Source organism: Phoxinus phoxinus, assembly GCF_949152265.1.
Source record: "Phoxinus phoxinus genome assembly, chromosome: 9".
NCBI lineage: Eukaryota > Metazoa > Chordata > Actinopteri > Cypriniformes > Leuciscidae > Phoxinus > Phoxinus phoxinus.
This window is the reverse complement of record NC_136884.1, coordinates 29,854,060-29,869,789: the sequence shown is the minus strand read 5'-3', so window position 1 is coordinate 29,869,789 and position 15,730 is coordinate 29,854,060. Positions and strand designations below refer to the sequence as shown.

The 15,730-nt window shown below is 41.5% G+C and overlaps 1 protein-coding gene across 1 annotated transcript; it reads left to right on the top strand.

The window, feature by feature from the left end:
- Positions 1-3,678: 3,678 nt before the first annotated feature.
- On the top strand, positions 3,679-4,840 carry LOC307004533 (putative nuclease HARBI1; the record flags this gene model as incomplete). Its single annotated transcript, XM_079623851.1, has 2 exons — positions 3,679-4,737; positions 4,832-4,840. The coding sequence occupies 2 exons, from the start codon at positions 3,679-3,681 to the stop codon at positions 4,838-4,840; spliced, it is 1,068 nt and encodes a 355-aa protein (XP_079479977.1).
- Between the last annotated feature and the right edge of the window lie 10,890 nt (positions 4,841-15,730).

Genomic DNA, 15,730 nt, shown 5'->3' with positions numbered 1-15,730 from the left:
TATTAAACTGCTGCATTTACATTTTTTTTCTTCCTGCTTCCTTTAGTGTCCGCGTTTTTAATATCCAGATGTATTTAAAAAAATTATTGTCCATTCTGTACTATGCTTGTAATTGTAATCTTACCTCCTGTTTTGTGAAGCTTCACAAACATTTTTGGATATATATCCTTGTACAATAGAAGTTCCTCAAGCCTATTAATGAGGTCAGACTGTGATCCACTAGCTGAAATGCCTAGAGCATTGCATGCCATTGTAAGATCTTCTCTTCGAGGCTAATAATGATGGGGAAAAACATGCATATGGTAAAAAAAAGTAATTTGGGCAAATGACAAATTGACTCCAAAGTGTTATTTCTGCTGAAAGTGATACATTAAACCTAAATAGAATCAGCATCAACCATCATCAAATTCCATTACCCCTTTGAGCTCCAATACTTGCAAAATTCTGTCCTCATCAAATTCCTCATCTGTCCTCTTTGTCCACAATCTGTCTTTCTGGGAGAGGCCTTTAAAAATCTCAGTCTTTGGTATGACATCAGATATTCTGGATTATTGTCCAATCCATGGTGTAAAGGCAGAATATGCCAGGGAGCTAGAAAATGGGTTTTGAGATGACCCTGAGAGAGGGAGGAAGGGAGGGAGTGAGTGGGTGAGTGAGGGACTGAGTGAGTAAGTAGGGAGCAAAGGAAGGACGTATGGGATGGAGGGAAGGAAGGAAGGTTGGTTGTAAATCAAATCTAAATCAAGTAGGCATAATGTTTAAGAAGTATATTAAACAGCTTACCATCACAAAGTCCTGTTGCAATTATCTCCTTCTCAAGGTTTTCCCATCTAGCTGAAACGTTCACCTGTGTGTCCTGTGAAGTGGTGTTCGTCAGGTCTGGGGTGCCTTTCCCGTACAACGATGCAACTCGCTGGTTTAACTATCATAGTACGATGCATCTTTAAAGAAATCAACTAGCTAGTCACTACTGTTTCCCGAAACCATGGTACCTGTGTCGCAGATCCATGGTTTGAACCACGTTGGTTGGAGCTGTCATTATGACGTTCTTCTTCTTCTTCGATCTAATGGCGGACTGGTGCTATGAGCACATATCGCCACCGGCTGTAAATTTGATTCTTTTCTATTTTCGACTGCGCTTTCTTAGTGACGATGTGGAGTAATTACGTATAAAAAAACACAATTTTCCAAAAATGAAGTTACAGTTCTTTTGGAGGAAGTGGAGTCTAATAAAATCCAGCTATTTTCAAAGCCGAAAAATTGTGTTACTAATGCTGATAAAAAAAAAATCCTGGCCAGAAATCACCCAAAAAATAAATGCTGCTGTCTGGCTGTGGTTATGAGCGAAGCCCAGAAGAAGTTAGAAAAAAGTGGACGGACTTCGCAAGTGTGACCAAACGGAGGGCTGCAGCACGTAGAAGGGAAGCAAAAAAGACTGGTGGGGGTATCAACTCCGTTCCTCCTCTGACTGCAGAGGAAGAGAAAGTTTTGGCCATCCTGGGACCTAAGGCATTGGAAGGGATCCCTGGAGGCATAGATGCATGTGCGTCAACTAGGCCTTTGAATTCAAAGTTGAGCCCTGGAACATCAGGCCCCTTCCACCCTGGCCCTGGAACATCAGGCCCCCTCCACCCTGGCCCTGAAACATCAGGCCCCCTCCACCCTGGCACTGGAACATCAGGCCCGCCTCCACCCTGGCACTGGAACATCAGGCCCGCCTCCACCCTGGCCCTGAAACATCAGGCCCCCTCCACCCTGGCACTGGAACATCAGGCCCGCCTCCACCCTGGCCCTGGAACATCAGGCCCCCTCCACCCTGGCCCTGGAACATCAGGCCCCCTCCACCATGGCCCTGGAACATCAGGCCCCCTCCAGCCTGGCCCTGAAATATCAGGCCCCCTCCACCCTGGCCCTGGAACATCAGGCCCGCCTCCACCCTGGCCCTGGAACATCAGGCCCCCTCCACCCTGGCCCTGGAACATCAGGCCCGCCTCCACCCTGGCCCTGGAACATCAGGCCACCTCCACCCTGGCCCTGAAACATCAGGCCCGCCTCCACCCTGGCCCTGGAACATCAGGCCCGCCTCCACCCTGGCCCTGGAACATCAGGCCCCCTCCACCCTGGCCCTGGAACATCAGGCCACCTCCACCCTGGCCCTGAAACATCAGCCCCGCCTCCACCCTGGCCCTGGAACATCTGCAATGAGTCCTGGTCTTGGGCTATTGCTCCCTCCTCCTGACTCCCCTCAGTCTGAGGCCTCCTTATGTGCTGGGCAACGTCATTCTGGCATTCCAGAAAACCAGCCAATAATCTCCCGCCAAAGGAGAAACAGGGGACGTTGTGGCTGCAGTGAGAAGCTGCTTCAGTCGGAGAAGAAGAAATTATCTGAACTCCAGGGAATCAGAAGAGAACTGAGAGCCCTGAAGGAGCAGCAAGGCCAACATCACCAGGAGGTTATGGCCTATAGGAGGGCTAAATTGGAACTCCTGCAACAACATCCCAGCAAGCCCTCTTTAAACATGTTTCTACCAAACGACAGTAAGTGAAAATTGTATTTACTCAGTATGGAAAGTCAAATCATGTGTGGCTGACAGCCATGTAATCTTTTTTTCTTTTTTTTCAGATCCACAGATGTAACCCTCTGGGTTTTTTTTTTCCTACATTGTTGGCCATCATGCCTCTCAAATCCAACCCCTCGTCCTTGTCGTGGGGGGTGGAAACATGTTGTTCTGGCAAATGGGGCTCTGGTGAAGCTGTGTGGTGTATGGCATTCAATTTGTTTTTCAGTGATGAAGTTAAAACCCTTCAGCAGTTGCACTGAAATACAAATAAATAAATAAAATTATGCCAAATATACTCTTTTGTAATATGTATTTCAAGTGCTTTTCTAATACACTGGGCATTCAGTTTAATATGAGGAAAAGAGCATACTATTGTAACTTCTTTGACTCAAAGTAGTATATTAATGCCATATAAAAATGCAGGCATTACTGAGTGAAGCTGAAGCATGTTTACTATGCCATGTCATCCTTTATTAAATACCTGGATAATGTGACCAAGCCTTATAATGAAACATATGGAATGGAACTTTTATTTTGAAGTGGTGAGCCACCATCACATAAACCATAAATTAAATGAAAATTTTGTTAATTCACAACATTAATATCATCAATGACAATATAAGCCAAACATAAGACAAAACACTCTTAAGTACTTAGACCATTCTTAAGTCAAGTCAAGTCAAGAATATTTGTATAGCGCTTTTCACAATACAGATTGTATCAAAGCAGCTTCACAGTATTAAATTAAAATAATAATAAAACGTCCATGTTTGGTAATGCTAATCAATAGTAATATTGATTGATTCATTAAATTGAATATCCCCAACTGAGCAAGCCAAAGGCAACAGTGGCAAGGAAACGAAAAACTCCATCAAGAGAAGAATGAAAAATATGAAATAACAGAATGACAGCCTATTTTAAAACAAATCAACATATACAATATATTAATGTTGTACCTTATTACTATAACAAATCAAAGATGGTAATAATTAATTGTAGTAATGAAATTAATTTAGAATGATTATTAGCTAAGGTGTTTCTATTAACTCTGGTGCATCAAAAACAGGTGTACTAATGCCTCTCCTAATAAAACAGTGTGTGTTTCAAATGCTCAACAATGGCAGCTTTACAAAGATTCTTACAGCTGGAGCACAGAAGGCGACTGAGAAGTCAATCAGTTTATATAAATGCCCACATAAGGACAAATTTTACCCCTCTTGACTCAGTATCTGATGATGCAATTTTAAGAAAATTCCGTCTTCCAAGGACCAAGATCCTTGAATTATTTCAGATAGTGAAACCACACCTTCAGAGGGCAACAAGAAGAAACTACACCTATTGTCCAGAGGTGCAGTTGTTAGCTACACTGCATCATTTTGCTGTTGGAAGTTTTATGGAGGTGGTGGGTGATGGCCTGGGGCTCAGCAAGTCTTCAGTCAGCAAAACTGTGACAACAGTAACACCTTTGCTGTTACAGCTGATGAAGAGCATCCTGTTTTTCCCAAAAACTCCTGAGGAAATACAGCTGGCCAATCAACAATTCTATGATATTGACAACATCCCCAGAGTGATTGGCATCATTGATGGCACCCTAATCCCAGTATTAAGCCCTAAGGTAAATGAGCCCTTGAACATTTGCAGGAAGGGCTATCCAGCCAATAATGTTCAAGTAGTGTGTGATCACCAGGGAATGTTCACTGACATTGTGGCAAAATGGCCTGGAAGCACACATGACTCTTTTGCATGGGCCAATTCTGCAATTTGCCAGATGGCTGAAGAAGGTGGCTTTGGTGATAGCTGGCTCCTGGGAGACAGTGGATATCCTCTTCGCCCCTACCTCTTGACACCTGTGCAGCATCCAGCCACCATTGCAGAGGAAAGGTTTAATCAGGCCCATGGAAGGACAAGCTCTATAGTGGAGAGGACTATAGGACTGTGGAAACAACGTTTTCGCTGCATCAGCAAGTCCAGTGGTTGCCTGAAGCTAAACCCCACCAAAAGCTGTTCTGTTATTGTGGTTACTGCAATTCTCCACAACATTGCAGTCAGGGAAAATGTCCAGCTTCCTGAGGAGGAAGTTGGTGCCGTTGGAGCCGATGGTGAGGAAGATGCTGTTTCTGATGATGATGATCCTTTGAACCCACATCAAGGCAGAATGCATCCTGCAGGAGCAGAAGTAACTTTTAATTCAGAATATGTTTGGATGGTAGGCTTTTATTTTACAGTTTGGATACTGTGTTTAATTTAATCTGACATAACTTGTGTTAAAGGTCCCATGACATGAAATTTTCACTTTCTGCGGTTTTTTAACATTAATATGAGTTCCCCTAGCCTGTATATGGTCCCCAAGTTTCAACGCATTCTCATCATTGGGCGTCATATACTGACACTTTTGACAAATCGTCTACATCTAACGCACATGGCACCCTTTAGCGTCAATATGACACGCACAGAGCTTTGTTCGGTTATGGTTGGGGTTGGGTTTAGGTCTGGGGTAGGGTTAGGGTTAGACCGCAAGGAGGCGCCTTCTGGTCCATATCTATCTGCGTCTCATATTGACGCTAAAGGGTGCCATGTGCGTTGGATGTAGACGATTTGTCAAAAGCGTCAGTATATGACGCCTTGGGATGAGATCGGGCTGCAAGTTTCTAGAAATTTCAATCGGTGTAAATCGAGCTTTTGCTATCTTTCTCTGCCTTTGAGAAAGTGGAAGCTCAATCGGGCTGATCTTGAATCTCCTCCTTATGACGTCATAAGGAGAAATGTTACCTCCCCTTTCTCTGCTTTGCCCGCCCAGAGAATATTTCCAGTCCATGAGAAAATGAGCTAGGAAGTAGGAACGCGTGCGCGCGATTTTAGTTTGTCCACGGGATATATCATGGCTTTTGAGCAAGCAAAGCATAATAATTGCTCAATAATTGGATGTACAAATGAATACCGAAGCCTTTTTTTAGTTCCTTCATCCAAGCCCCAGAAGAACCAGTGGATTCATTTCATTTTCTCTGGAAATGCGCCGACACAACTCCCCAAAGTTTTGCATGTCTGCGGCAAACATTTCACCGACGACTGTTTCCTCAACTTGGGTCAATACAGAGCTGGCCTCGACGAACGTCTGAAAATAAATTGATCGAGCTAACGTAACCAAGCAACACTTTCTGATGTGTAATTGTTCAAGTTCAGACAGGTAATCTTTCTCTCAAATCGTTCAATACTACTGTTTATGCATCAGTAAGTCAAGCCAGTGACTAAAATATCATCTTCACATAGTTTCTTTTAGTAGGATGAAAATAATCTTATTTAAATTGTGAATAAATTATATACAGAAAGTGATCAAAGAACATCTTTCCACACAGCGCAAGTTTATCTGGACACTTGCCAAACTCGTTATGAAATCAATGATGCACGTTACACTGCACAACGAAGCTCTTACTGTATTTACATCATCGTGTTTGCTTTGGTGAAAGCAGAGAGAGTGCAGAAACTGCGTTGCAATGATAAGATCTTCATTCTCGCGATCAACAACAGACTGTCATCTGCACAATGCTCACCACGGCAACATTTTATGTGATGGGAATAGATCTAAATACTTTAAAAACTTCTGACGATTCATTAATCTCGATAGCTGTAATAGTAAAAGTATTCGAGAGAGTTTCACATGTAATAAGCAGCTATTTCATATGCAAGCATGTCAGCCAATCACAGCAGTGGCCGGTTACACTGAATCTCACAGCAGACACGCCCCTTCAAACAGAGCGTTCAAATCAGAGGCTAAAATCAGGCTAGGAACAATGCCTTTTATTTCTAAATTATGACTATTTTTGATCTAAAAAACATACTAACATTATAAGGACAGCCCAGTAAACATGATAAAATAACCCCATGTCATGGGACCTTTAATAAATAATGTTGTTTATTTGCCTATGTTTCCCCCCAGCAGACTTCACTTACTTTTGCAAACAATAAATATGTATTTGTTTCTTTTAACGCCATGAGAATATTATAGGCTACTACATTAAACTGCTTATTTCAAAAAAAAACTTCATTCATTGACTATATATAAAAAATACTGTGGTTTGTGTGTAATATTTTAAATAGCCTATGTTAACGTATGTAAATTAGCCTACGTTTCTTTAGCGCTAAGCACTGCATATGTTGCGTACGTGTAGGCTACACTATACAATTTAATATTTAAGGGTAAACCCCTAAAAGTATTTTAAAACATTTTTTTACAGAGCTACTCACTTGCACACTCACCGTTTCTTCGCACAAACGAAACCAAGGCTGCGTCCCAACTGGCATAAATAATCCTTTCGGAGGGCACTTCGAAGGGAGAATAATTGCGATCGTCGCGCTATTATATAGTTTAAAATAATTTGTAATAAAGAAAGCAAATTGTGTAAAACCTGAGCACCTCGACTTTAAGTCATCCAAATCACTTAAAGTGGATGGTGAAAGCTTCGAAAGAAATAGGCTATAGGGTCGATAGCTCTGAATAGAACACATCCCAGCTGATGCGAAATCAATGACGTCGACACTATAAACTAACAAGGAACTATGCTTCTAACAACAGGTCAAGAGCTGTCGTTCCAACCACACAAGTGATGCGAATGTTCGTTTGAACTATGGTTTCGGGAAACACCGAATCGTTGGACTATGTTAGTAACGACGAAATTGCGACCAAAGTTGGCCAACGATGCTGAAGACTTACATCTCATATTTTTTATGTTGTTTTTAGTATTATTATTATTATTTTGTATTAATATTCATAATCAGAAGTATTACGTATCTGTTTTATACCTTTTATATACATTTATAATCATTTGTAATCATTGTGTTTTATGAATCATACTGTTCACACTCTGTTTTGAATGCATATATGTGTGAGAGAGACTTTGGGAGATTTTGAGTGTGTGTCTGGAATGAAATGTATGCAGTGTTTTTTCTGCCTAGCATAATATATACATCCTATGCTATGTTAATGGAAACCACATGTTTCAGCCTACATGAACTGAAGTCCTTTGTTTAGGCAGAGAGAGAGAAACTGACTGAGATGCAATGAAGATCTGTTGCTGATCCGTTCTCTCCCTTATGTCTTATATAAAATGGTAAAATAAATTAGATATCTTGGCAAAATCACTGGTGTCTGTTTCCATGAAATCAATTAATAAGGGGAAGCAAGATTTTTAAATCTACAATTTGGCGTCACGAACAGGATCGCATATCCAGCCATTCGTCTCAATCATTACAGGTAAGACTTTTTTCCTTTCTAAAAAAGTTTTAAGTCTGCCTGATGATTAGAGACAGTGACTGAAACTGCTGAAAAGAACTGTGTGATTTCAGGTACCAGTTGTTTTGCCAATGAATGTAAGACATAAGAAAAATAAAAATAAAATATAAAAAAAAATACAAATTTAATAATTCAATTTAATTTGGCTTATTTAAGTTTCTCTGAAAAGTAATCCTCTAACAATATTTGATATGCTGGGATGGAGATGGATCTTTTTTAGAAAAAAGGCCATTTAGTCATTTGGGGGAATTAGCTATAAGACGGTTAAGCTAGAAAATTTGCTTGGTTAGGACTGTTCACGTGGTTGGACTGTGGCGGGACTGTTTATAACGATGGCAGACTAAATCCCTAAAACATATCCAACACACTTGAAGATTCGTTCTCAGAAGGAGACGAGGAAAGTGAGACACAAGCGATACTTGATTGACAGAAGCGGTTAAGTGTGGCGATACTGTTTATAACGATGGCAGGGAAAAATATCTAAAACATTGTAACACGCTGAAGTAATACAAGTATAAAAGTAACTAGCTAGGATCGCGGGCATTTCTGACTTTGACCGTAAAGCTGTTCAAAGATTTGAAGATACTGATCTGAGTAAGCTTTAAAATAAAACAAAGAAATCAATCTGATAAAATCTAAAAATATTTAAAAAGAAAGAAAAAAAAGAAACTGTTCTGAGTGAACTGAAAAAAACAAAACAAATAGAAAATAGTGAAGCATTGGAGTTAACTTTTCTTTTGTTCTGTGAGTGGAGAAGGGAAAGAGAGTGAAGCAGGGCCCCCCTTCTATACACACACACACACATAAAGTTGGAGAAGAGAGAGAGTGAATCAGCCCCTCCCTTCGGAATTCACCTTCTCACACACACACATACACACACACATAGGAAGAGAGGGAGAAGCAGGGTAGCCCTCTCGTGAAGTTTACACACACATACACGCACACATATACATTGTCCAGCTGTTCTGAGCGCACAGACACAGAGTGACAAAAACTTTGCAAAATGGCAGAAAGTGTCTGTAACAGCAGAACAATATCTGCTTGGTATCTAGACCGGAAGAAAAAGAAGCAAGCTAAGCTTTTGAAAAAAGGATTGGACATTAATGCATCTATCGATGAGCAGTTAATCTGGTTCAAGTCGCAAAAAGACAAGATCAAATCAAAAGCATTTCCAATTTTAGCAGCTCATTGGATTGTGAAACAAGGTGGAATTTGTTGCGATTTAAATGGTGGTCCAGTTCCACTTGTTGAAGCAATGAAGCCTCAAATTGAAGCATACAACAAGTTGAACAAAATCATGTCTATCAAATGTTCAGAGAAAGAAAATACAACCAGTGATGATTCATTTGATCCAGATTGGACAAATATAATAACTGAAGCTGAAAGGAAATATTCACAAGTACCAGTGGAATCAGCGACAACTGTAACGCCTCCTCCTTACAAACCAATCTATCCAACTTTGCCTGAACAATATACAAGTTCATCTAAACCTCTGACACAGCTTCAAGCTTCAAGATCAAATGGAGGTCCAGTTGACAAAATGTATATTGCATCTGCACAAGCAGCTCCAATAATAACGAGATCCAAATCAGTCCAGCCAAACAGAGACATGTTGAGATCTACACCAGCTCGTAATTATGAATCAGACTGGAGTGATGAGACAAGAGATGACGACATGATCACAGTTGATAAGATCGGTCCTGAATTTTCTTCACCTGCGATTAAAAGGGAAGAATCTGAAATGATGACCGAAGAGAGACCATTGATCAGAAATTGATCGAGCTAACGTAACCAAGCAACACTTTCTGATGTGTAATTGTTCAAGTTCAGACAGGTAATCTTTCTCTCAAATCGTTCAATACTACTGTTTATGCATCAGTAAGTCAAGCCAGTGACTAAAATATCATCTTCACATAGTTTCTTTTAGTAGGATGAAAATAATCTTATTTAAATTGTGAATAAATTATATACAGAAAGTGATCAAAGAACATCTTTCCACACAGCGCAAGTTTATCTGGACACTTGCCAAACTCGTTATGAAATCAATGATGCACGTTACACTGCACAACGAAGCTCTTACTGTATTTACATCATCGTGTTTGCTTTGGTGAAAGCAGAGAGAGTGCAGAAACTGCGTTGCAATGATAAGATCTTCATTCTCGCGATCAACAACAGACTGTCATCTGCACAATGCTCACCACGGCAACATTTTATGTGATGGGAATAGATCTAAATACTTTAAAAACTTCTGACGATTCATTAATCTCGATAGCTGTAATAGTAAAAGTATTCGAGAGAGTTTCACATGTAATAAGCAGCTATTTCATATGCAAGCATGTCAGCCAATCACAGCAGTGGCCGGTTACACTGAATCTCACAGCAGACACGCCCCTTCAAACAGAGCGTTCAAATCAGAGGCTAAAATCAGGCTAGGAACAATGCCTTTTATTTCTAAATTATGACTATTTTTGATCTAAAAAACATACTAACATTATAAGGACAGCCCAGTAAACATGATAAAATAACCCCATGTCATGGGACCTTTAATAAATAATGTTGTTTATTTGCCTATGTTTCCCCCCAGCAGACTTCACTTACTTTTGCAAACAATATACAAGTTCAATAAACAATAACAATAAACAATATACCTGAACAATATACAAGTTCATCTAAACCTCTGACACAGCTTCAAGCTTCAAGATCAAATGGAGGTCCAGTTGACAAAATGTATATTGCATCTGCACAAGCAGCTCCAATAATAACGAGATCCAAATCAGTCCAGCCAAACAGAGACATGTTGAGATCTACACCAGCTCGTAATTATGAATCAGACTGGAGTGATGAGACAAGAGATGACGACATGATCACAGTTGATAAGATCGGTCCTGAATTTTCTTCACCTGCGATTAAAAGGGAAGAATCTGAAATGATGACCGAAGAGAGACCATTCACACCAGGAGAACGTCAAGCCATTCTCACAGCCTTGCCTTCTCTAAAGAGACAAGATCCAAACACAGAGTTTTGGCGAGAATTAGACTCTCTGGTTGAAGCTCATCAAATGACACTACGAGACATTCACACAATTGTGAAAGCTAAAATCCCAAGAGACCGATGGGAACGCTTGCCAGCGTCGATAACAACAGCCCAATGGGTAGACTTGTGGGTTGATGGCCAGGGACGACCCCTGGGTCTTTGGCAAGCATTAGATGAGTTCCGAAAAGAAATCCAAGAAATCTTGGGGAGCGGTAAAATTCCATTCACATCAGTGACATTAATTAAGCAAAAGGATGATGAATCTCCAGATGAATATGCTCTGCGTAAGTGGAATGCTTATGAGAGATGGGCCCTCTGTGCTAAGAAACAACCTGACAGAGATGATGTACAGTTCACTGACACACTTGTGGATGGCCTTAGCTCTAAATACCAACAAGCCTTATCACTTGGAGTCAATCCAGGCGAAACATTTGACCAAATTATGCAATGGGCTGGCCGTCTAGAGATGGCTATGAGATCAAACAAGGAAGAAGGAAACAAGACAAACCGAAGAGGAGTGGCGACAGCTCAATACAACATGGACACAAAGAATAGGATGGTTGTTTGCAGCAACTGTGGAAAGCGTGGCCACTCAAGAAAAGATTGTTGGGCTAAAGGAGGTGGAGCAGAAGGACAAGGTCCATCGTTTAAACAAGTCAGTGTGAACAATCATGATGAAACCTCTCAAGGGAAGACGTGGACTGAAGCACAAGTCCGTCAGCTCATTGAGGGAATTATGCGTCCGCAATAGGAATCAGCGGCCCCCTGTATTAGTAAGAAAAGAGACAATCGCCTTTTCATCAATGCATTAATAGGGGGCCACCCATGCGACATTCTGGTCGACACAGGAGCAGCGATTTCAATAACCGATCTGAACCTACCTACAACAGATGAAACTATGGAAGTTGAAGGAGTTGGAGGAGGTATCACAACATTTCGCAAAAGTATACAAGTTCCACTGCAAATACATGAAGATGAAGTCATATGGACATCTTTTTGGGTGGGACCGAATTCACAAGGAAGCCTCATTGGCATGGACATTCTTCCATTGTTGAACATGATCATCTTCACTGACAGTCGTCAAATCGCTACAACAGCTGGGATAATACCACACGAAGATCGCACATGTAATTTAAGTTCTGTTGGTGCAGCAAAACCAATCATCAGAGATTGGGGGAAAGACGGTGTGTGGGGTCTTGTGTGCAGTTTATATCCAGACGTTTGGGCTAAACACAAATTGGATTGTGGCAAAGCCAACATTAACCCCGTTGTTATTGAGGGACCAATACATGCCCCTCATAAACAATACCCTATCCGACCTGAAGCAAGACAAGCCGTGGAAGAGATAGTGGCAGACTTGGAAGCTGAAGGGATCATCAGACAAACTTCATCTACCACTAATAGTCCTGTCTGGCCTGTCAAGAAATCAGATAACTCATGGAGATTAACCATTGATTATACAAGACTTAACAGTGTAACACCAAAACCGCATCCTATTGTGGCCAATCCTGCCACCATTCTGAATGATATTCCAGGAAATGCAAGAATTTTCACGGTACTTGATGTACTGTCGGCTTTCTGGTCTTTACCTATTGACGAAAGATCTCAAGAGAAACTGGCCTTCACAGTGGGGGCAAAACAGTATGTTTGGAACAGACTCCCACAAGGTCTTAATCTTTCTCCTGTGGTATTTCATAGAACTTTGGATCAGTTCTTAACCGAGAAAAAACCTGAAATTGAGGGTTCAGGAAGTGTTTGCATTCAATACGTGGATGACTTGCTGATTGCAAGCCCAGATGAAAACAGCCATATATTTGCTCTGAATATCACCCTACAAGGCCTTAGGAAAGGAGGATTCAAAGTCAACCCCGACAAAGCACAGTTGGCCAAAACCAAGGTTATCTACTTGGGCCAAGAAATATCTGTCGAGGGAAGGAGAATGACAACAGAGCGTGTAGAGGCATTACGGCAACTTCCAAAACCTCTAACAGTTACAGGAATGCGGAAGGTGATGGGACTTTTCAACTATTGTCGTCAGTACGTACCTGATTTTGCTAGCATCACTAGCCCTCTCATTGACCTGTACAAGGGAGGAAAGCCTGGAGTGGAACAGATAAACTGGACACCGGAAGCTGAGGAAGCATTTACTTCTATGAAAGAAAAACTGACTTCAGCCCCAGCCTTGGGACTTCCCGATGGACGATTACCATTTCATTTGTGGACCAGGGTGGGAGATGAGACGTACTCAGCAGTACTGTGTCAAAAACCAGGTGATCGATACAGACCAGTTGGATACTTTTCCACAAAGATTCCTGTCACAATGATTGGTCAACCACGATGTGTACAAGCTCTCGATGGTGCCACATGGGCAGTGGATGCTGTGGAAAATCTGATAGGAGCACAAACTATCATATTGCACACTCCACACAGTATAGTGACGTTGTTGAATAACACAAACATCAAGACCATAACTGACGCAAGGAGAGCAAAATGGGAAGCAACTTTGTTGAACAAGGATTTGAGAGTGGAAATCATCAGAGACACATCCCTTAACCCTGCAACAATGATGCTAGAACCACATGAGGGAACACCACACGAGTGTGAAAAACAAGTAGAAGAAGAAAGTCTTGGTCCTGTTAATCCAATTCCTCTTGTAAATCCAGACAAGGAGTTATGGGTCGATGGATCCAGTTACTATGTTGATGGAAAACGACATACTGGATGGGCTGTAGTGGAAGTTGATGGAACTGTTGTGAAGAAAGGAGCTCTTTCTGGGCAATTTTCAGCACAAGTAGCTGAGCTCATGGCGCTCACGGAAGCTCTTGAACTATCGGAAGGAGATCGAGTCAACATCTACACAGATAGTCGTTATGCTTTTGGCGTGGTCCATGATTACCTTGCCCTGTGGAAAAGACGTGGACTTATCACCAGCAGTGGGAGCGAAATACAACATGCTTCCATAATTCGTCGCTTGATTGCAGCATGTCACTTACCCAGAGAAGCAGCCGTGATCAAAGTAAAATCACATCAATCTGACAAGTCCAAAGAAAGTCAAGGGAACACGGCAGCAGATGCAGCAGCTAGAGAAGCAGCTCTACTCCCTCTTACTCCGGTTACCATGGTACAGGAAAACAGTAAAGATAATCCTGAGCTCCATCTTCTGTCATATCAAACAGAGACAGATGAAGAGAAAGAACAATGGATAAAAGCAGGAGCGAAAGAAGATGATCAAGGTATCTGGAGAATTCCAACAGGACAAGTGGTGATGCCTATCGGAACAAGAAGAGAACTAATGCAGCTGTATCATGGAAAAGTGCATGCTGGAGCAAAAGCAATGAAAGCTCAAATCAGCGAGACGTGGTGGTGGCCACGAATGATGAGAGACATTGATGATTACTCCAGGAGATGCTTAATCTGCCTGAAAGCAAATGTGGGAAAATCTGTAAAGGTGCGAATGTCACATGCACCCAGACCAACAGGTCCATGGACACACCTCCAAATCAATTTCACAGGACCATTATCACCCAGTGGAGGGTACCAATACATTCTAGTAATCATGGACAGATTTACAAGGTGGGTGGAAGCATTCCCCACGAAAACTTGCACTGCTGAAGCGGCAGCACGAGTAATGGTGGAAGAAGTTTTTCCTCGCTGGGGTCTTCCATATGAACTTGATTCTGACAATGGAACTCACTTCACTGGAAAACTGATGAAGGAAGCAATGAAATTGATGGGGATTAAACAGAAATTCCACATTCCCTACCGGCCACAAAGTTCTGGGCTGGTAGAGAGAATGAACAGATCGTTGAAAACCGCTCTTACCAAAGCCATTCTGCAAACTGGCCAAGGTTGGCATAAGTTGTTACCTGCTATTCTGTGGAACCTGAGAGCAACTCCAAACAGAGTAACAGGACTAACTCCTTTTGAACTGATGACTGGAAGAGCAATGGTTCTACCTCCTGACGCTCCGCCACCTGCGGGAACAGGAGGAGATTCTACTTTGTTCCAAGAGAAGTTACGACGCTATCTCACAATGCTGGACAAAGCTACCAAAGACAATAATAAGAAAGTGCGAGAAGCTCAACAGCAATGGGACGAAAAACATACCACTACTGACATTCCACACATTCCCGAGTTAGGCAGTTTTGTTATGGTCAAACGAATTTCTAGGAAAGGGTTAGAGCCTAGATGGGAGGGACCATATGAGATACTCTTAACAACTGATACAAGTGTTTGTCTTAAAGGGAAGGGTGTAGGAACAGATAGATGGTACCATTGGTCACAAGTTAAACCTTGCTTAGTGAATGAACAAAATGATGATGGTTTATGGCCTGAGATTGAGCAATGTTCATCCATTAACTTTAAAGATTGGGAACAAAGAAGTGATGATTAATTATTTTTCTGCTTCCATTTCAGGAATCAATTCCATTGACATTAATTAGAGATGGTCGCAAGTAATTCTCGATACACAACGACAATGGTATGCTTGTTTTTAATTTTACTTGGCATTTACCAAGAAAGCCAAGCTTTATGGACCCCTCGAGTTCAAGAAGTCACTAGGAATGCAACTCTGAAATCTGGACAACATTTTACTCTACCCTTTATTTCCAAATGGGGATTATGGGATTGGGTGCCACGTAATGATAAAGACCTTGCTAAATATCGTGAGGGCATCTACGGTGGATGTAACTTTCACCATCAATGTTACACAAGCAGAGTAATTTGGCCGGTGAAAGATGGGGGGTATACTGGTAGTGCTCAAAGACGAGAAATTTGTTCAAAAGAACAATGTGAAATTGTGGGGTTAAACCTCATAAATTCTACTAATGTGGAAATTAATTTTGTTTTG